Source organism: Calonectris borealis, chromosome 3 (assembly GCF_964195595.1).
Source record: "Calonectris borealis chromosome 3, bCalBor7.hap1.2, whole genome shotgun sequence".
NCBI lineage: Eukaryota > Metazoa > Chordata > Aves > Procellariiformes > Procellariidae > Calonectris > Calonectris borealis.
This window is the reverse complement of record NC_134314.1, coordinates 36,192,505-36,215,344: the sequence shown is the minus strand read 5'-3', so window position 1 is coordinate 36,215,344 and position 22,840 is coordinate 36,192,505. Positions and strand designations below refer to the sequence as shown.

The 22,840-nt window shown below is 41.8% G+C and overlaps 1 protein-coding gene across 2 annotated transcripts in view; it reads left to right on the top strand.

The window, feature by feature from the left end:
* Positions 1-22,840, top strand: part of FILIP1 (filamin A interacting protein 1) — a 113,116-nt gene that overhangs the window by 36,026 nt on the left and 54,250 nt on the right. For both annotated transcript variants that reach the window (XM_075145333.1, XM_075145332.1), the window contains exon 2: positions 11,237-11,515. In XM_075145333.1, the coding sequence (XP_075001434.1) occupies positions 11,243-11,515 (273 nt within the window). In that variant the 5' untranslated portion in view covers positions 11,237-11,242. The remainder of the gene's footprint in view (positions 1-11,236; positions 11,516-22,840) is intronic.

Sequence of the window (22,840 nt, the reverse complement as noted above, 5' to 3'; positions counted from 1 at the left end):
GTCTCTTGGAGATAATATTTGTAGAAGATACAGGTCCTCTGTATAATTTTTTTTCCCTTTGCTGTAAAATCTGTAAGGGTATCTACATCCTGTTTATTTTTTGTTATTTTTGTAAAACAAAAGAAGGACAAATTAGTCAAATGTAAAATGTAGCTATAGTTGTTTACTGGTTTCAGCAAAATCAGAGCTGTGCAAATCATGGCTTCCGAAAAGAATACAGGATTCACGATTCACATCTGGTCAGCAAGAGACAGCAAAATACTTCTTTCGACCCAAAGCTTGAAGTTTGCTTTTGGGACATTTAGCTTTATGTCTTGTCTCACACTTGTTAAAATCCAAGTTAATTTTGAAACAAAAAATAATTTTAAAGAGAAAAGTTGAAATAAATTTTGTAGAAAGCTAATAAGAGTTAGTTTCCTCAGTTCCTAATTGCATTCCCTATTTGCCTGGTGGTTCATTCCTAGGTTAAAGCAGGATTACAAGGACCACAGAATGACTTTACTTTCCATGCTGTGTTCCCCCAGTGATATATCAGTTTTAGGTATTTTGGTTGGTCATTGTAAGGACAGGGACAAGGGATAGAGGCAAGAGCTGTGATGATTATCAGCCTACTCCTGTCTATTGCTGCTTTCAGCAGTTTCCTGCCATCTTGAAGCAACAAATGCGTTGTTATAGGAGCAGCGGTCTTTAGAAATTATTTATGAGAGATATAGTGTGGTTCATAAGTCCACAGTATATTTGATCTTGCAGGTTATCAGATTGGTTCTATGCTGTCAACAAAAAGAAATTACTAATGCTTACCTAACACCAAAGATTACCCATCTGCAGGAGTGAAAAATCTTTGGTAGGCCAGCTAATCTGCATCACCTCTCTTACCATTTTCCAGGCACGTTCTGGCTGTCAGGTGATAAATGTTTAGTGGGTTTGGACTGAAACTAATGGCGATATGGCTAGGTTTATCTTCATGTGAAGTTCACAGATTGATTTTCAATTGAAATGGCATAACTCTAAAGGGCAGAGAGCTGTAAAACAATATGTGAAGAATCATGATAGGGCACAGTGCTCATCCAGCCCTTGGGGGTGGCTGTGTCTGGAGACAGGCTCCATCAGCTGGCTGCAAGGTGCGCAGCCCCAGGAAGCAGGGGCATTTCTTTCCCCCAGGGTTCCATGCTTTTCCTTCAAATCAGGAGTAGTCCTGGGCACAGGGCACTCCAGTGGGCTGGAAACAGGCTGGGAGGAGGAATGAGCAGGATGCAACCTACTCCCATGTCTCCCAGCTCAGCTTAAACGTGCTAGAAAGGCTGCACCGCAGGCAGTTAGCACTGTTGCCACCTACCTTGCTCCTGGCCAGTCCCTTTCAGCCACATAGCCACTCTGGAGAATAAATATCAAAACCCTCGTCAGACCTAGCGGCGTGTTTGTCTAGTGGTGTCAGCTACTTGAGCTGTCTCTTCTCTATGACTCCTGTTTGTACTTTCTGGCAGCTGGAAAGCACAGTAATCAAAACACGGGTAGAGTGGTATATAAAAGTTTATTTTTTTGACTGAATGATGATCTAATAGCTTATCATTCCTCATGCCTCATGCATCCGAGATGTTTTTCCAGATGAAGCCTGGGAAACATGAATCTTTGTGAAACAAGTCAATGTTACTCCTTAGTTGGTCAGCATGCGTTACTCAAGTAAAAGTATTCCAGATGAAACCACAAGTTTTCCTGAAAATGACAAAATTAATGGAATTATACCAGCATAAACTCTGTTCTTTGTAAATCTGAGCCATAATTTAGCCAGAGAAGAGTTTATCTTGGAATTAAGAAAATGGTGTTAAAGTGGTATAAATCTGCCTTAGTGATGGCTGAGTTTCCTCTTTTAGTTTTGTGAAATCTTTTTCTGCTGTCACACAGATTATACCTATTCAGAACGGCACCTGGATATGGAATTTTCAGAAATCTTTTTGTTTTCTTTTTGAGAATACATTTATGCTTATTCCTCTCATTTCTTTTTTCAAGCAAAGGAACTATTGTTGGTATAATCCTTGGTGAATATAATCCATGTGCTACTATGCTCCACTATTATAAGAATCAATTTTAGAAGCTATAAAATAAATCTTTGATAAAGCAAAAAGGCTTTGCTGATTCTCATGCTGTACCTCAACAAGTGTGTCTGCTATATCTTTGCTACTTTTATACACTATTTGGAAGCAACATAAAAAGAAATGTTCCATTCACCAAGATAGATTAGGGAATAATGAGCTAGCAATGACTAGAAGAAAATAGTCTGTGTTCTGCATCTAAAACAATCACTGCATTTTTGTCAGATACCCTTAACAGAGACAAATTTTCCTTCTTTCTCGTTATTAAAAAGACTCAAGTTTCTTCCACCAGTGAGACTCCATGTATGGTATGACAACGTGAGGGTGACACCATGACATCCGTCTGCCACGGGGCAATATCTCCTTCCTGCATGGGCTTCTCTGAGCAATGCCATGGCTTCTCCCCCTCACTCGAGCGCAGGCAGCGGGTGCAGCCCAGGGACCAGCCCAATCTGCTGCATCTGGCAAAGGGCTTACAGGGCGGGAGGGAGCCCACGGAGCAGCACTCCCAATGCAGGTGGTGCAAACCCCGCTACAGAGGCAGCATCAACAGGATGACGTGAACATTTCTTCTTTGGTGCACGAGGCTCAGCACATGTGCTTGGGCATTGCTCCTCCTAACACCTGTATGGCAAACACTTTTCCAGCACAGCAAGCAGACCAGGTGAAAGGATGAAGGCAGTAGTGGTGTTATGTAGCTAGACTAGCCACAAGTCCTCTCCTAGTCTGTATAAGAATTAAAGCCCCATGGCTTGGTTATTCAAGCTGTTTACTGAGTAGACAATTGTCCTGATTCATAAAGTATCCATTCCTCTGTGCCACTACTCCAACAACAAGGGCAAGCAGCTAACACACGCTCTCACAAAAGCACATGGGTAACGTATAATACTGTCAGAAGGAACAAAGACCTTTCCTTGTTTGCTCTTGCAGATAAGTCATGATGCATATGAAGACAAGAGATTGGAGGAGGGTTAGAAAGCACAATGAATTAGTGCTCTAGGCGTGAATGTTTAGAAATTCAGGAAACTCCAGAATTGCTAAGGGTAGATATTTGTTCCGTTCTTCATTGTATTAGTCATTTGGTTTAGCACTCTTCTCTGACCAGCATGACTGAAACAAATACTGGAGTCATCTGCAAAAGCAAAACCAAGAATGACGTCTGCGTTCCCTTGGCACGGTGTTGTTCGGCTATCGCACAGTCCGGAGTCTGACACATGTCTGCTTCAGGCAGCATCCAAGTCCAACTGGGCAGCATCGCTCAGCACGCGCCTCTGCACAATGCAGCCATCAGTTCCCACCTGGTCCTATGACAACCTCCGGGTAGCGTGATTCCTTTTTATTTCTTCAAGTCAGACAAAACCATAATAACGAACATTTGCAGAGTCCAGGAAAACAGCCTGGAATAACTAATAATAAGGAATAACTCATAATAAAATTAATAATTTTAATCAGTCTCTGAGGTGAACAATTGCATCTCTACATGTTTGTCCTATGAAAGCCACACCACTGAGGTCATGTAGCTTTAGTTCTGGTTATCCAGATCCCCTGGGACTCAGGAAAAAAAGGAGAGTTTATCACTTGTGGAAGAAGGGGCAGGCCACTCAAGAAGAGTACAGGGATCTCGTTAGGTCGTGCAGACAGGAAATTAGAAAGGCAAAAACCTGGCTAGAACTCAACCTGGCCACTGTCATGAGAGACAACAAAAAATGCTTTTACAAGTATATTAATGACAGAAGGAGAGCCAAGGAGAATCTCCATCCTCTATTGGATGCGGGGGGGAACGTTGCCACCAAGGATGAGGATAAGGCTGAGGTACTCAACGCCTTCTTTGCCTCAGTCTTTAGTAGTCAGAGCGGTTATCCTCAGGATACTCAGCCCCCTGAGCTGGAAGACAAGGACGACGAGCAGGATAAACCCCCCATAATTCAAGAGGAAGAAGTTAATGACCTGCTATGCCACCTGGACGCTCACAAGTCTATGGGGCCGGATTGGATCCATCCGAGGGTACTGAGGGAGCTGGTGGAGGAGCTTGCCGAGCCGCTCTCCATCATTTACCAGCAGTCCTGGTTAACTGGGGAAGTCCCGGATGGCTGGAGGCTCGCCAGTGTGACGCCCATCTATAAGAAGGGCCGGAAGGAGGATCCGGGGAATTACAGGCCGGTCAGCCTGACCTCGGTGCCGGGGAAGATCATGGAGCGGTTCGTTTTGAGGGCGCTCACGAGCCATGTCCGGGACAACCAGGGGATCAGGCCCAGCCAGCATGGGTTCATGGAAGGCAGGTCCTGCTTGACCAACCTGATCTCCTTCTATGACCAGGTGACCCGCCTAGTGGATGAGGGAAAGGCTGTGGATGTGGTCTACCTGGACTTCAGTAAAGCCTTTGACACTGTCTCACACAGCATTCTCCTAGAGAAGCTGGCGGCTCACGGCCTAGACAGGTACACTCTTCGCTGGGTAAAAAACTGGCTGGATGGCCGAGCCCAGAGAGTTAAATCCAGTTGGCGGCCGGTCACGAGCGGTGTTCCCCAGGGCTCAGTACTGGGGCCAGTCTTGTTCAATATCTTTATCAATGATCTGGATGAGGGGATCGAGTGCTCCCTCAGTAAGTTTGCAGACGACACCAAGTTGGGCGGGAGTGTTGATCTGCTGGAGGGTAGGAAGGCTCTGCAGAGGGACCTGGACAGGCTGGATCAATGGGCCGAGGCCAACTGTATGAGGTTCAACAAGGCCAAGTGCCGGGTCCTGCACTTCGGCCACAACAACCCCAGGCAACGCTACAGACTTGGGGAAGAGTGGCTGGAAAGCTGCCCGTCAGAAAAGGACCTGGGGGTGCTGATTGACAGCCGTCTGAACATGAGCCAGCAGTGTGCCCAGGTGGCCAAGAAGGTCAACGGCATCCTGGCCTGTATCAGAAATAGTGTGGCCAGCAGGAGCAGGGAGGTGATCGTGCCCCTGTACTCGGCACTGGTGAGGCCGCACCTCGAATCCTGTGTTCAGTTTTGGGCCCCTCACTACAAGAAGGACATGGAGGTGCTGGAGCGTGTCCAGAGAAGGGCAACGAAGCTGGTGAAGGGCCTGGAGCACAAGTCTTATGAGGAGCGGCTGAGGGAACTGGGGTTGTTTAGTCTGGAGAAGAGGAGGCTGAGGGGAGACCTCATCGCGCTCTACAACTACCTGAAAGGAGGTTGTAGTGAGGTGGGTGTTGGTCTCTTCTCCCAAGTAACTAGCGATAGGACGAGAGGAAATGGCCTCAAGTTGCTCCAGGGGAGGTTTAGATTGGACATTAGGAAAAATTTCTTTACTGAAAGAGTGGTCAGGCCTTGGAACAGGCTGCCCAGGGACGTGGTGGAGTCACCATCCCTGGAAGTATTTAAAAGACGTGTAGATGAGGCCCTTAGGGACATGGTGTAGTGGGCATGGTGTGTTGGGTTGACGGTTGGACAACATGGTGTGTTGGGTTGATCTTAGAGGTCTTTTCCAACCTTAATGATTCTATGATTCTATGATTTTAAAGCCATCCATCCCCATCTGGGGTGGTCCTTGCTGAGGACTTCTAAGCCAACAAGGCCAATTTGGTGTTTTTGTTTTCCTCTCTTCCTGACATCTGAGAAGGTGTCTTCTTTTTTTGTATTTTTGTTTGGTGTTTTTTTCTTGGTATCTACTATTTGCAGATACAGACTGATACAATTTAAAAAATTTTCCAGCTCTCTTCCTCATTTATGGCGTGTTTCAGATCCGATGGAGGTTTTACTTGATTTGGTCTCCATTTTGAGTATATTTAAATTATTTTTCACTCTTGGTGGAATACATTGATTGGTAATCACTGGGCAGAGATTTGGCTTGCTCAGTACCTGAGTTCTCAGCAATCTCCCCTCTGTACCAGGCGCTTCTGCACAGAGCTTTGCCCCACTCCGAACGCCTGCGCAGCGGGGCCTCTGAAAGATACAGTTCCCCACCATACAGTTCCCAAAGCCACAGCTGAGAATAATTGCAGTTTTGGCTCACTAATAACCCAATTGCACGGACCCTACAGTACATTGTTAGCCTGTCAGAAACCCAGAAATCCATGTGATAACTTAATCAGTTAGATCTGCAACTGAACTCCAGACTACAAATTTATAGCCAAAGGCAACAATCATATCATGGCTGTAAATCAATTTTTTTTAATTATAACATTATTATCATTATTATTATTATTATTATTACTTTAAAGGAACACGCTACAGAGCCAAAATCAGCATGTCCAATTAGCAGGAGGGACTACACATTAAGTTCAAAGAACCCTTTTGCATTATCTGATTCTAATAGCACTGGTAACGGAGCCTAATCTAACCTGTCATTTCAAGAGCTATAGGGAGAACAAATTGCTGTCGACGAGGAAAAGGTTTGGAACAGCATGCAGCTTGTCCTCTCCTGACATCCTACTCAGCAAATTCCTCACAGATTTCCTCCTGATGTCAGTAAAACTAACTTAAAAGTTATTTCATAAAATCTTGTGCGGACTGCTAAGTTGTGAAAACCAAAGGACCCATGCCCAGAACAACAATACAGACTCAAGTAAATAATCATAGCATTTGTCCTTTGTGCTTAAAGCTTAACAGATGAGTGAAACAGAGGAGAGGCTGGAGGGTTCCTATGCCAAGTACCAATGCTGTGAGCACATATTGAAACGAGTAGCCAATAAATGTCAAAATCAAGGTGACTGATCATATAATGACATATATATGACTTGTTTGACTGGAGACTGTTAGGAAAGGTTTCCAGTTTAATATGCAATATGATGAGGGGTGGAAAAAAACAGTAGAGTTAAATATTAAATGCTAAAGTCATTATAAATCATACCAGCTATTTCTTCAGGGAACACAATCCCTTCAGCAGATCAGGAATGCTGTAAGATACTGAGACGTGATCAGGGCGGACAGCAGGAGGACATTTGTTACCAGTGTTAGACTGGCAGTGTCCCCACAATCAATTTTGGAACCCTGGTGAAATAACAGATAGGCAAAGTTTTGGGATTTTGGTATTTGCATGCCAAAACAGTGTCGTGCAACTGGTGAGAAACTTTTCTTCTTTATCACGATGCCATCAGAAATACAGACGGATGTCCAAAAGGATAATACTAAGCACTCCTTTCCAGCACACAGTATTTCAGCCAAGATCACTGGTATGTTCTGGCTACTTCACGCTGCTCTAATTAAAACTCAGTCATCCTTACAGCTGCTTTGTATTCCTAGAGCACTGCACAACAGCTGGATCATGCCATTGATTTTAGCCCTTAAACTCCTTGGAAATTACTGTGTGAATATCAAAACTTTGGGCCTTTCTGTCTCCATTTAAGCTTGAGTTCACCTGCATCTCTGGCTTCAGCAGACAACACCTTTGCATTTGGGTAACATGTTGGAAAAGTATCAACATCGTAACTGAAGACAGAGTAGGTGTTAGTGTTACACTGATTTTGGCAGGCACAAAGAAATGCTGTTAGGGGCAATGTCCCCGAGAGTGACAGACTGTCTGCCACATTTACTGTGATGTAAGACTTGCTGCAAAATAAATCTACAAGTGCCAAAGAAATTTTAAAAAAGGCCAAGTTTTGACTTCCTTTAGCGACAATCATATGCTAATTAGCTAGTTGATACAAAACTCCAGATCAATTGGTTAAGCTGCTCTGCTGCTGCATTAATGAATTTAAAAAAAAAAAAAAAAAATTTTCATCTGTCCTTTGTGGACCTATATTGATTTACACCAGGTAAATCACACTTTAAATATGCATTCCTTATTTCTCTGTTAGCATGCTTATAAACCTATAGTCAACTACTCAGTCTTTACATGGCTTCATGAATTGTTATCTCAGCTCCCAGAGGGACAGATGGATCAAAGTGGCTGTCTTGAGTTATGATGTGACAGGGTGACACACCAGCTTTCGTGAAGTCTAACGTATCCAGCTAAGTGCATCTGGTTGATTACGCAATGCTTGAAGTGGATGATGTGTCTCAACTAGTCATGAGTTAAATTTAAAATTAATTGTGCACCTTCAGGTCTAAGAGTTGAGTCATCTTACTACGGAGAAATCACTAACACAGCATGTTACTAAGCAGAATACACTGCAATGTAATAATCTGTTTTCCACTGGAAAACATATGTAAGACAGACTTGCAATATTTATTCTTAAAACATGTAGGATGTTCTAGAGCCATGAAGCCATTCACGGTAAGCCATGAAAAATAGGTTTGGTTTAGAGATGAAAGTGCCTGGAGGCTGTGACCCACAGGGACTCAGAAGGAAACACTCAGAAAATAGAGACAGATTGAATCCCAAGTGCTCTCTCCTGAGAGGAAGCATGGTTGGAAACTTTAAAACCCATTAAAGTTAAACAAATCGAAAAGCCCTATCTGAGAGGAAACATAGTACAATGTTTATTTTTCCATTACAAACCTGAGACCTAAAAGATTTCCTGAGGTTCTCAGGTATTGTTCATGCTTATAATGGAGATCTGTTTTTAGAAAGCTAATTCATGTGTTTAATCCAAACTGTTTGATGAAAAACACACTGCATAAGCATTCAGGAAGTTAAAGGCCATTGTATACCTGTATCACATATTGTTTGGGTAGGAGCAGACCTACAATGCAAGGAATCTCATCGTGAAACTCCCTCACTTGAAAACATTGGGTCTAATTCTCTCCCCATTTATGCTGCTGGATGAATTCCACTGAATTAATGAAGTTAAGACATGAGTAACCAATGATAATAAAAAGACAATCTTCCTGCTGAGTGTGAAACTACCAAAATGCAAGGCTAATGTGAGCAAAAGATTTATGACACTGGCCTGAGTCAAGTAAGTAGCAAGCCGTAGCAGGCCCGGTGTAACATTAGCCAAGCTGATTAGTCAATGTATTTTAGGTTTTGCCGCATCACTAGTGAACTGCTGCTCTGAGATCCTTATCAGAAAAGTGTGTGATGTTAGCAATGTTGAGAAGCATCTGCTTGACTACTGAACAAGCTGCAAACTAAATCCAGAGATGAATTTAAGTGAGAGGAAAGATTTGGAAGCAGTGGAATACTATTCATTAGATCTATTGATATAAAAACCGGGCAAGTTTCAGACATACAGACCCTTCTTCAGCTTTCTTCAGTCTGTTTGTTCAAATTGTAGTTGATCTAAAGCAAGATATTTCTCTGTGCAGATCTTGCTTTCTAGTATTCTTAGACTATCTTGGGTAAACTGGATTTAAGTAAAAAATTAAGGTACCAGAAAATATGACCATATACAAAGTAAATTGGAATGAGGCAACATAAACTCCTGATGGTCTCCCTTGCCTGTTATACAAGCAATTTCAAGTAGGATGAAGAATATCTAATTTTTAGGAGACCAACTTACTTTTTACATCTGAGTTTGGCCCTGAACCAAGCCTAAATTCACTCTTGCCTTCGTATTGTGTATGATAAATATCTTGATTACAAATAGCAATCAAGGTCTTCTACAGTTAAACACTGAAAATAATTACAAAGACCTACTTCAACATAACATAGGAAGGTGACAGGATAGCAAGGTGACAGGATAGCAATAAAGGTCCATGTATAAACATGTCTGAATATCCTATGCACATCTGTTTAATAGTGATAAGTAATGAAACACACACTGATGAACCCATCTTGTCTTCTGTGCCGTTGTTAGTGACACAGGACTAGACCTTACAGGGTAAATGGGTTTTTAAGGGCTAGCAACCTCCCTGGCCAATCTGCAGGGTCAAGGGGGAAGAAAGGAGAGAGATGTTCATAGGAGAAGACAACAGACAGGCAGATTAAGCTAATTTTAGTTGAATGTGTTGTGTGGATGACAACTTGAAAAGGGCTGATGGGTGCAAAAGAGAAGAACTGTGAAAAGATTTGAAGATAAGGGCGAGTGGTTTAATTTGATGTTGCTGAATGGCATTCAGCAGAGGGAATCAGAGAAGACTTCTTTGATGAGGTTGATACACAGGAAGGATGATTTTCACAGCTATGTTTTGTGTGACACCAAGGCTATGTTACTTGTAAACTAAACAGTCCCAGGGCCCCCATTGTGTCCCTGCGGTCAGATACCACAATCCAGCCATGCTTGTACTACTACTAAACTCTCTTCCAGAACAGGGTGGCTGCATCTGGACCTGGCCTGGGTTAATTCCTGAACTGTGCCCAGGAACTGGTTGGGAGAGTGGTAGTTTGCCTGGACCAGAAGTGTGCCAAGGAGTGTGCTAAAATTTGGCAATACAGTAGGTCAAGTGCCAGAGCTCAGGAACATTTGCTGTCACTGTTTAATTTCCTAGGACAGACATAGTCTAAGAGTACCTAGGTTGTAGGTGCCTAAGAGCGCAGAGATGTGAGCATTCAATAACCATGACCTGATATTTTGGAGAAGCCCTGAATCTTCTGGAAGGACTGCATTGATCTTGCCGGTTTACCTCTTAGTCGTTTCATGCCCTCTGTGCTCTTTTTTCACACTTCTTTTCAACTTTCTTTTATGGCACTTACTGTCTAATAATCTCACGCAGTATTTAGCTTAAGATGGAGTTTATCACTTGATTTAGTCTCCATTCCCCATTTTTCTTGGTTACCTGGAACAAAACCATTGTTTCACTCAGGGAAACTATAGAGTGACCTTTGTTTGTCATGCATTGCCACTCCACTCTCATAGAGAATTTATACTCAAGGAATATGGTTTTCTAAAATTTAATTGCATTCCTGTCGCTCAAGTGAACCTCATATTAAAATAAGATCTACTTAACAACCCTCTTTGTTTTGTAGTGATGAATTGTGAATGATCAAAATGTTGACTGAAGGAAAGGGAACATTGGAAAATGTTCTTTATCATTTTCCTGCATCACTTTTAAGTTCCGTACATTTAAACTCATATCAGCATCTTGGCATGCTGAAAAAGATGGTTACCCGTACTTTAGGACTCTGTTAAATTTATAATTAATGCCCTGGATTCACTATCTGCCACACAGAGAGTTGTTGAAATGGTTGAGCTTTCTACCACCATCTCTTGAGCATGACAGTGTTTTTCAGTTTTTGGAAGATTGTTGTTCTTCCAAAAGGCAGTATTTCCACTGTGGCTTTTTGTAAGTAATTTTGTTTATAAATGCATCTTCATGTGTGTTTCTTTCTAGGTAGGAATGAGATCCCGAAACCAAGGTGGAGAAAGCTCGTCTAACGGGCACTTCTCCAGTTCCAAGCCTGTCATCAGCCATGCAGAGAATGAAAAACTTCAGGAGGATGCCAAGAAAAAGAACAAACCTCATCGGAAGGAAGATGAGGTCATGGTTTCAGCAACTGTCAAACGGCACTCAAAATCACCTGGGCCTACTGAACGAAAGAACAAGAAGTCCATAGAGCTTTCTAAAGAGGACTTGATAAAACTCCTCAGTATAATGGAAGGAGAACTGCAGGTAGATTAAATATCTTTTTTACTATATTTTCTATGTATCTAATTATTTTTAGGTTGTCCAAGATGCACAGGGCTCAACTGACAGTGACATGCAAATTTAAGGCAAAGGACCATAAGGAGAGAGCAGTGGTAGCTGGTGTTTAAAAGGATAGTAATACTTTTAAGTACTGCTTTATTTACCATCTCTATCTGCAGCTACCAAAGCAGGAGAAATTATAAACACCTGTCAGAACTGATGAAGAAAGGGGGATCTGAAGGTCTTGAACACTTAAAAAGAGGCAGAAAACAACCACAGGGGAATCAGTTCGGAAAAAGGCAAGCAAATATAGTGAGTGTAATTATAATCTTTAATGCAAATATTCAAGGGACAAATCTGCAAGTCAGTAATACTGAAAAAAGGACTTAAGATTACCCCTGCATATTCAGATGTTGCTCAGGGCTCAGCCAAAGCTCTGCCTGTCCCACCTGGCCTCCAGCACTCTGCACATTCCCTGCCTTGCAAAGGCCCATTAGTTTTGTTTCTTGGAGTAGTGTTCACTTGAAAGTTTTCTCAGTTGTCCTGATTTGCATGTTTATTCAGCCCAGTAGTAAGTCCTTGATGGCAGACAGCCTGATTTGGTGCTTAACTCACATCCCCCAAATTTCCTTCCAGTTTTGAGGATTCTCTTAATTGCTAATAAATCACTGAGCTCTCAGGAGTCTCAGCCTTCAGGGAAAATGCGATTCCAAAATAAAGAGCTGAAACATGGCATTTGAAAAAGTCAATATGAAGATTTGCGACTTTTCAGAACTTACCCCCTTTTGTGGTAGGACTGCTTGCCAAATTTATGCATTCTTTTGTTTGCACTTTAATATATTTTTCACTGAATCCATGGACAAGCAGAAAAAACCTGCCCAACCTGTGTGAAAATATTTTACGTCTCAAGCCCTTTATTCTAGTTAACCATCATTATTTAGCATTTCCTATGAGGCTTTACCCACATTCATACCATTTTTACTTTAATTTTGGACTTGTTACCATCTTATCTGATTAAGAGAAGCAATTGTTTTGGAAATGATCGATTAATTTCTTGGTATTTTAAGTCGCCTGAGTTGCACCATTATCACAACATTGAGATTTCATCTTATTAAGTATCACTCTTCCGGTATGTAATTCACCTTCAATTTGTCAGAAAGTACTTTCAAGTTTCAGGAAGTATGCATTCAAAGTAAGTAATTTTGTCACAAAGACAGAGAACAGTCATTTTGCAGGGAAATACTGGGGAAATAAGCAAGAAAATCTGTTGAATGCAATTTTGCAAAGGAAAAAACTTTTATCATTACAGAACAGTATCCACATGTATAGTGCTTCATTTTACTTTATACAAAAACTTGTATATGTCATTTCCTAAAAGATGGCGCTAGCATGCAGCTTCAGTGGTGAATAGAGCCAAACCTCATTAGAAATGCATCATGCTCAGGCTGTTCAGAAAGATTTACCCTGAAGTCACCTTTGTGGTCTGGAAAGGGGAGGCAAAGAAATGTTTCCTGGGTGGCAATAAGTGCGGTCTTTATTCTTATCTCCGAGTAATTTTCCTGTTCAATCCACGGAAATGTGGCTGTTCACCATAGTCTTTTACTTCGCAGGGGAGTTACACAACCTTTAAAGGACTGCCCATGTTCTCATTATCCCTGTGGGGATGGTAGGGATAGCTGCCATCTGCACTGTAATATGGGCTGAAAATCCTCACCCAGATGATATTCCCATTGCCCTGGACAATACTTTTAGGGATATTCATATGTACAGACCCCACAGAGATATTTAGGCACTGCTAAATCTTCCCAGCATCACGGGAGGATTGTGAGGACAACCACGTTGGTAGCTGTAGGGCATGTTTGTTCTTCTGCTCCCTACTGCCAGGCAGTGAAGAGAATCATTTTTCTTTTTAAGCCACAGGATTTTTTAATTTCACTTAAAAAATCCCCGTTTGAGTTAGTTATTTACCTGGTACCTGTGTTGAACCGTTACTGAAGTGGGCAAGCTACAGCACTTTGGCTTGAGATGAGAGCCTGGCTTTGACACTACAAACGAAGATGAGCCAAGGAAGACTCCAGCCAAAGTAAATACTCTGGTATTACCTCCTGGCTGTCACAGTGACCTAATGCACTGAGTCATTTCGTGGCTTTTCATTTTCGGATCTGTTCGGACATCTCTGGTGGCTGGCTGGCATTTTGTTGGACTGACAAATCAGACTGTGGGTTTATTTTGAAGCCATTTCAATACTGGCAAAGCAAACATTATATAGGCATATGTAAGAAGATTTTATTTTGAGAGTAACAGCAGGCTGTACCTGTAGGTGATCCAGTATTTTCTGAAGAAAAAAAATGGGATAAAATACCATGACTGTTTGCTCAGCAGCCATGAGCAGGACGGATCTTATGTCTGCACTACCGAACGCAGAGCAGGGTGACACTGCCTTGTAAACCCCAAACGGCGAGCTCAGCCACGGGAAGTAAACTGGTCATGACAACCATGAGGTTAGCAGGGTAAACTGGTAATGTATACATATGCTTCATGTGCTTAGTTCACTATTCACATAATCTAATGATATAGCAAACATAGACCCATGCCATGTTGCTGTCGGTATCGCTTCTGAGTCCTTACTTTGGGACCTGACCTCCCAGCTCTTCATTTTGAAGGTGAATGTGCCAGTAAACTGTGGAGACATGCCCTAGCAGTGATGTTTGTGTCTTCTTTTTTTTTTTTTTTAAAAAAATTATAATGACCTCAGGTAGCTTGCCTGTGCTGTAGCTTCTAGGGCCAAGTTGGACTCAGCTTTGCCTGTCGTCAGATTTCCTGGCTGGGCCCTGTGCACTTACTGAATACAGAGAAGGAAAGTTTTTCATAAATGGCTGAGGTCACCGTAGCCTAGGCCTTATTTTGTAAGAAAACAAAAGGGGAGAAAAAGTATACAGAAGCTGTGGCGATGAAAATGTATCCCAATATACATGGCAGGAGAGCTCTTAAGTGCAACCTCTCTGAAGGAGAGTGGGAAACGAATGAACTGATGACAGGAATTGATTTTAAAGACCTTATAGCTCAGTAGAGTGTCTTTTCTCTTGTGAGATCTCACTGCTCATATAAAAAAGCAGTGATTACATGGTCTTTAAACACATATTGAATATACAGGGACAAAAAAAACATGATGGATTTCTTCCTATACCTGAAAAAAAAAATTATAATTTTTAAATACTGCAAAACTGATTTGGAAAGAAAACTTAAAACACCAGTAGAATAAATCAGACCATGAAGGCACAGTATTAATTTCCCTTGTAGTTACAGTAATTTCAGTCAAACCAACATGTGAATATTATTAATTACAGAGCAACACAGGCAGCGTGCATCTTTACAATGATGATATAAACCTGTCTGTGGTTCACAGATTTTTGTCCGACAGCATATGTATTTGTCCTGGCAGGAATATATTCCCTGCATATTTTCTGAGCAGCAGCCATTAATCTCCAGCAATACCAACACTGATTTTCAACATTTGCTGATTAGGTGCCTGAAAGGAAATGAGGAGCAATATTCATACACATTTACCATTCACTCTTCTATTGCATGTTTGGGAAAAAAACCCACAATAATAAAAGTTCATTTATGAAGACAGCATCCCACTACAAATCATTGGGTTTTTCAAGAAAAATAATTTCTTAGCCAGGTTCTGTGCCTATTGCCAGATGACAATTTAAGCTTGGGAGACAGTTTCCTATATTTCATACCAATGCAAATAGAAGCAACTTTTCCACTCGAGGCCTGTATTATAGGCCGTGTTTTACTGTGTTTCTGCAGTGGAGAAATGGCATTCATCTCCTGCAGCTCAGCCCATTCCTGTCGAGGTCCCTTGCACACTTTAGGACAGAGGGAAATGCTTCCTGAGAGCCTGGCGCTGTGGAGGAGCAGAGCTTTGCTCCTCAGAGCTGGGCAGCAGTGTGGGATGTAAATGAAATACGTGTTAAAGTATCAGCTGTACATTTCTGTTGCTGCAGGCCTGAGGATGTGGGGGGGCAATATGTGAAATGTGATGTCTTGGAGAACAGTATGTATAAAATACAAGTTAGATATAGGTTAATAGCAAGCTGCAATTCCTGAGAAGACGTCAGACTTCAAAATGGTTTAATGTAACACTGGGTTTGGACTGACTTTTGAAGGGAAACAGCGTAGCAGATATTCAGAGGTAAACCTATTTGCATAGCATCCCTCCTTCAAGGGGAGAGACCAAATGACTCCACTGTCAAAGAAGCCCTTTTCTTTAATCTGTATTTATTTAAGACTGCATTTAATGGTTAATTGAGTGCTCACACAAGGTGTCAGAGTGATAGCTCCCTGGGAAGGATGTCTCCCCTTGCCTGGGGAGCAGCACCCAACACACCCCCTGCCAAGGTGTGCTCCCCCTATATCTCTGGTCCTGGCTTGAAGCCAACACCTCTCGCCATGTCCAGTTTGATTTCATCTCTCTGATGAGGTTGCTAGTGAAAACATCATTCCAGGATTAAGACTGGGGTTAGTAGGTTAATTGCGTTTGTGCCACTGATTACCAAACTGCAGATTGCACTGGTGGCTTCATCAGCTGCAGGAGGGGTTGTTGCAGGGCAGGTGTGAGGGGCTGGTTGCTGATGGTTGAAATAGGGTAATCGTGGGGGGAAGGAGCTCCCTCATCCAAGAGAGCCAGGAGGAGCTCTCCTTCAGGTGGGTTGCAAGACTTCCTTCTTGACCTGGGTGTATCAGGGAAGGGTTAGCAGAGGTGGCTGAGGGCTGTGTGTTTCGTTCTCTCTGGTAAGGTCCTTGGGAAACACTTGGATACCAATGGCTGTACATCCTGCCACGAGGGAAATCCTCTCTCTTAACAAACTGAAATAACAGGTACCCACATGGGTATAGGCGATATATTACCTATTGCATTCTAACATTTTTAAAGATATTTTGGTATTTTGCCATCTGTCTTTCTATCAGAAAACGAAGCTCTGTAAAAGTAAGGGGGGGAAGGAAAATTCTTTATTGTTTCCATTTTTCTATTTACTACTTTCTTTTTTTGTATAGCTACATATTTTATTAATACCTTCTATTCTATAATCTTTCAGTTCTGTTCTCTTTCCCAAGCCCTAACTTTCCCTCTTTCTTCAGCTTTCCTTCTATTCTTTATTTCTCTAGTTATGACCTTTTTCCCTATTCTACCTTTTTGTCACTTCCTCATCCTCATACTGCAGATGCATTCACTGACCCATTTTCCTGACAATCCTGGACATAAAACTCTAGAAAATCTGCTGTAAATCAAGTCCCAGCAGCTAATTCTTTAGGCAAGCACTTCATTCAACCTTTGTCATGAATTTATCAAGCTGTGTTTTAAGACTAGGTGAGTTGTTTACCTTGACTACTCCTATTGGAAAATAGTTCCAGAACTGAAAAGCTTTAACGTTTAGGAAACTTATTTCTTTTAATTTCTAGCGCAATTGTAATTATGCCTAGTGAAACCCTTATGAAATTGTGTTATACATGGATCATGCTTTGAAAAGCCTCTCTCTCTCTCTACTGTTTAATGGCTGATGTGTTTGTAAACAGCAGTCTTGCACTCTCTGAGCCTTTGTTTTGCTGTGCTAGCCGTGCCACGTCCTTTTAGTTTCCTCTAGCAAATGAGACTTTCCATGTCTTCCATCACCCCTTGATCAGTGCCAGTTACACCCTGGGTTCATCTTAACGTCTGTAGCTGGAACTGCGCACGGTGCAGCAGGAGAGAGCTCGCTGGTGCCTTGTACATTGGGTTTAATGTTTCCCTTTCTCTGCTGACATGGCTTTACTTGGCCTTCCCATCACTTGTCAGTCTGATTAGTATAAACAAGAGAGTTTGACTCTGTAGCTGTGATGTTTTTCTCTCTGTCTCTTTTTCCTCTTGCTGCAATGTGTAAACTTTCTTGTAAGGCCTTGAACTGTTTTGTTTCAAATTTGACTTTCCTGAGATGTTGAAACAACATTGTGATAGCCACACAATAGGTATTGCTTAGCTAAAAACATCGTACAAACTCCTATATTTTTTCTTCAGTGCCTTTCTCGATACTCTTGCATTAATATTATTAAATATTGAGCTGCCTGAAAGCTCAAGCGAGGAATATGGGATAGATAGACGGGTGGAAACCAGATCTTTTAGTCAAAAAAGAAATTTGGGACAAGATGCCTCAGCACTGGAGGGAAGAGTACAGAGTGAAGAGAAGGAGTTTTCAAATGGTCATTAGCAATATCTCACAGTTTTGGAAGCTGAAGAGGAGCCAGAGTGAAAAGAATAGGTAAAGCCAGAGAAAAGTGCATGTAGAGTAGCTTTGCATAAGTGTTTATAACTGTGACGTCTTGTTAATTGGATTGAAATAGTTTAGGATTTTCTGAGTATATCATACAGATGAAATGCAAATTCCCGAGAGAAAAACCTTGGCATTTACAGAGCTACAGGGAAAAAGAGAAGATAGGGTTAATGTGAAGAGGGAAAGGTGACTTAAGGAGAATGGAATGAGAGGAAAGAGGTTGGGCAACAGAAGAAAAAGAGTGTAAGGAAAGAGGTAATATAACAGTGATAAATGGAGCCAAGCTCGAGACATGGAAAGGGGACATAGAAAAAGCAAGACAATGAAGAGAAAGATGGTATCCGCACTGTAGCAAAAGGAGAGCCTAAAAAAAAATCCCTTAAAGTGTCTGGCATAAGAATATCAGTACAATGAGTTAAAAAATTCTCTCCCCTCTGACTGACCCCTTGTTTGTTTGTGTTTTCCTGGTGAAGCAGGCTTTTGTAGGACAAAAAAATTAAGTTAGGATAGACTTGAGACCACAAATGCTCTCTTCTATTTTCATTGAACAATTTATAACCAGAGATTAATTTTGTCCAGAATACTATGTTTTTTTCTGTAGCTTGCAATCATTGCTGTGCAAAGTGCAGGAGATACCATGGGAGGTAAGCAAGGCTTATCTGAATTTTAAAATAGAACCCTGCTGTTTTATGAGAGAGAAAAAAAAGAAAAGATAAGACAGTATACTGAAATATAGTTAAATTGTTCTATTCAGGCATTTTCCTGCTCCCTCTGAAATTAAGGGCAGAGGTACTATCAACCATACTGATGATAGCCATCTCTTTGGTAATAAAATTGCTTTAGAGTTATATGTTGTTCAAAGTAATTATCCTCAATAAAGTGTTACTGTCACTGGGCAGCTGAGGCTGAAAGCCTCTTTCACAAGTACATTTTAACATCCTTCTCTGTTAGTGCCTGAGCTGTACTTAACAGAGCTACGTCTATCATGTTATTTAGGCTTGGAAGTTCAGAAGAGAGAGTAATAATTGGCAGGTGTCTCTGATCCACTGAACATCTCATCTAGAGTGGAGGGAAGAGTATGAGCAGCTTGGTTTTTTTTCAAAAATTCTTGGTCTTCTCTCCAAAACAGAACAGTAAGGAGTGCCACGATTAACTTTTAAGTTTTGGTCTTACTCCCATTGGGATCAGTGTCTTTAACTGATCCTCCTTTGCAATCTTTTAAAATAATTTTAATTAACTGATGTCATTTGACGCCTCTTTTTTTTTTTTTTCATTTACTTAATAGAAATTGTGTACTCAGTGCAACAGCAATGAGAAAACTTGTATCTTTTTTCATTTTCTTGAGAGAAGGCTCACTCTGTGGGAGAGGTCATGGCCAACTCTTTTGCAATAAACGCTAGATGCATGGACTCTCTGGCTTTAAAATATCTGGGATTCTTGGGAGAGCTTGCAATGAGCATATGTCTTATGTGTCATAATGCTATCCAGTACTCTGAGTCACCAGTTGTTAATTTAACATTGCAGTTGTAGCTGAGTCTGTTTTTATTAACTTTACTGCCCCAGTTGTGTATTTATTAAGTTACTGTCTCCTATTCTCCAGCTGAGGATCAGATAAGCTCTTGAGAGCAAAACAGATTATTTTTTCATCCAAAATGAGTTTTAATAAAAGCAAAGCGGGGCACGTGCCTGCTCACACATGCCCTTTGGTGAGCACAGAACTTGGGCCACCAAAGCCATGGGGTCCTGCCCTCAGTCTTCCTCCTTCCCACACACCACAGAAGTGCTGCCTTCAGGCCTTAAAATACCTTTAAACACCTTCTGTTAAGGGTGCTTTATGATGTACAGCTGCAGACTAGAGTTGAAGCCCTGTGGAGGGACCACATCACACTGGACGGGACCAAAATTGGGGAAAAATCTTGACAGCAAGCTAAGTGTTGAACCTGTGGGGTGAAATCAGTTTGTCCCAAGAAAGGCATGGGTTGACTGGGACATTCATGCAGTTTTATCTGTAAAATTTCTGTTCTGAATCACAGCTATTTTGTGCTATGAAAATTTTATAAATTATGTATAAATGCTTGGGTTTACAGAGTATTTGCACAGATATTTTTCTCTTTTATAGCATTCACCTGCATGTGATTCATGCAATACATGCAAACTGTACTTGGTGTGGGTGCCGGTCTCTTCTCCCAAGTAACAAGTGATAGGACGAGAGGAAATGGCCTCAAGTTGCACCAGGGGAGGTTTAGATTGGATATTAGGAAAAATTTCTTCACCAAAAGGGTTGTCAAACATTGGAACAGGCTGCCCAGGGAAGTGATTGAGTCACCATCCCTGGAGGTATTTAAAAAATGCGTAGATGTGATGCTTAGGGACACGGTTTAATGTTGGACTTGGCAGTCCTAGGTTAACAGTTGGACTTGATGATCTTAAAGGTCTTTTCCAACCTACAGAATGCTATGATTTTGTTCTATGATTCTTTATATAATAATTGTGAGAACATGGCTATCTGAGAAAGTGTCTTGTTTCTAGGTTTAAAGGCTCCACCTATTGGTTGACTAAAATGAGAGAAATGTAACATTTTCACATAGAAAACTGCTGGCCCTACTGAACATCCTGTGTCTTGCCACATCTTTATGAAATTGTTGGCTTCAGTGTAGAATTTGCATGATGTCCAAAATAAAATGAGCTCAGAGACTTATTTCTGAGGGCTGTGCACATGCAGCACCCAAAATGATGCACTGCTGAGACACTATGAAGGGAAGTCCTTTCCTAAGACAGGAATGGTTTGGATTTTGCTAGTGAAGTCTTTCGTATCCTGGAAATGATTGTTTTTCTTTGCAAAAAAATTGGCATCAATTCTTCCATGCCAGCAAAATGAGTGGAACTGACTAACCCAAGTACAGTTGCATAGTAACTTCCAGGTATTTGTCACCTTCAAGTTTAAACAAGTCAGAAACAGAAGTATTGATGCGGTCAGCTTTATAATGAAAACCCGTTTCCCCAGTATTGGCTCAGGCAGTCTCAGCAGTTCAGGCAAAATGGCATTTTGAAGGGCTTCAGAGTCGTTCCTAGGAATGCAATGGGAGGATGGAGAGGGGAGAGGATGTCCGAGTGGGGCGAGGGGAAGGACAGACATTGGGGAGCATCAGGGGAATTTCGGAGACATCAGGAGGCTGTAAGTGCATTGTGGCCATGGCCGGGAGCTCTCACTCTGCGCCTTTCGTTGCCCGCCTTCTCTAAGTTACTTCACCCTAAGAGTTTGCACCACTTCCCTCGTTTCCTCTGACAACTCCTCTGTTCAAATAATTGGCTACGCTGGTAAGTGCTCACTGTACTGCAGTCCTGCTGTTCTTGCCCATTCATCAGTCATCAGTAACTTGAATGTATGTCCGTGTAGCACAGAGCACTGAAAAACAGCTTGTTGAAGCCAACAAAATGCTTGGACAAGAGAAAGCTGTGTATACAGTTTATTACACGTGTATACACACTTACGTCTGTTGGTATCCCGCTCTGAGTTATGCTCGCGTCTCTGCAGAGGAGGCAGAAGGATTTCCTCTGAGTTTCACCATCCTGATGGCTACGGCCCTGCTGGCACCAGCTTGTCTCTCGCGCCATCCCGCTCCACGCCTGCTCTTTCCTGTCAGAAGACAGCTAGATCACTGCGGGAAAAAATACCTGGGCAGGTTTGTTCCTCTTGGAGAGGGGGTACTTAGGCCAGCAGCTTCAAGTGCCTCCCTGAAGTTCAGGTCAGAGCACCTAATTTCAGATGCTTCAGTTCCTTATACAGTCAATGAAGCACTTTCCAAGAGCAATTTAGACAACCTGAGTTACATGTCTAATGAAGATACTTTTTAGTTTCCAATGGATTTCAACAAATTGGATGATAGTATAGAAGTACATAAACATGGAGGAAATAAGAGTATAATAAATGGGGGAAAATGAATAGGAAAACAACTATATTGATGTCAGAGTGCCATATTTCTTGTAGTATTCATAGCGTTAGTACCTAGGTCTTAATATATACTTATGAATTAAATCTCATGGCATTCCTGGGAAGTATTATTTCCTTTATGGAATGGAAATTGAAGCATGGTGAGGTTAATTTTATGTGTGAAACGTGACAAAGAGATCCATGAACAGAAGATGGATCTCTTGAATGTTGGTCCAGACTGGTTAGCATAAGATTAAGGAGCAGATGACAACACAAGAAAGAGGAAAAAAAATGCTTTTTCTGTTAGTACCCTTTCATTAGACATCTTTATTTCTTCTTCAAGAGGTGCTAACTGATCACAAAATAAGCTGTGGTGACAAAAGGAACATGGCAACTTACTACACGACTCCAGCAATATAAAAACACCTCAATGTGTGGGAAAGGTGCTGCAATTTTAATGATTTCCTATACTGCTATAGTAGCTCGTGATTGGCTATTCACCTGGGATATGGAAAGCTGCAGAACATTTCCTTAGCATGAATAAACCAGAATAGGGACTTAGTCATTTGGGTTTTCACGTCTGATTTGGAGTACCTCTCCTCTGCCTTTGCAAGTATTGTGGTGACTAGTGCTGGTCAGAGAAAAGACCTAAAGTTGCTTTGTTAATTACCTCATTTGTTGGGATGCACACTGCATGACGCAGCCATACACCAGCCCTGAACTGCGAATAGTCATTTGTGCGCTGTTGTTAATGATTCTTCCTGCTCAGGTGTCCAAAAAGGTGTGTGAACAGATGTTCCTTCCTCTCCCTGCTGGCTAGTTGGATCAATCTGTGGTCTCTGCTTGCTGCCGGGCTTCAGGTCATGTGCAAAATGTTATTATATGGTTAATGTTGGCCGAGACGTAAACTATATGATTGGATACAGCAAACCCAAAACAGTGGGTTTAGCCATTGTGATGCATTGCTGAAGCATGTAAAGCGTATCCCAACATGCAGATTCATGCACATAACTGACAGTGACCCCTCGCATTGGTCTCTCTGTGCTGACTGGATCATGACACTGT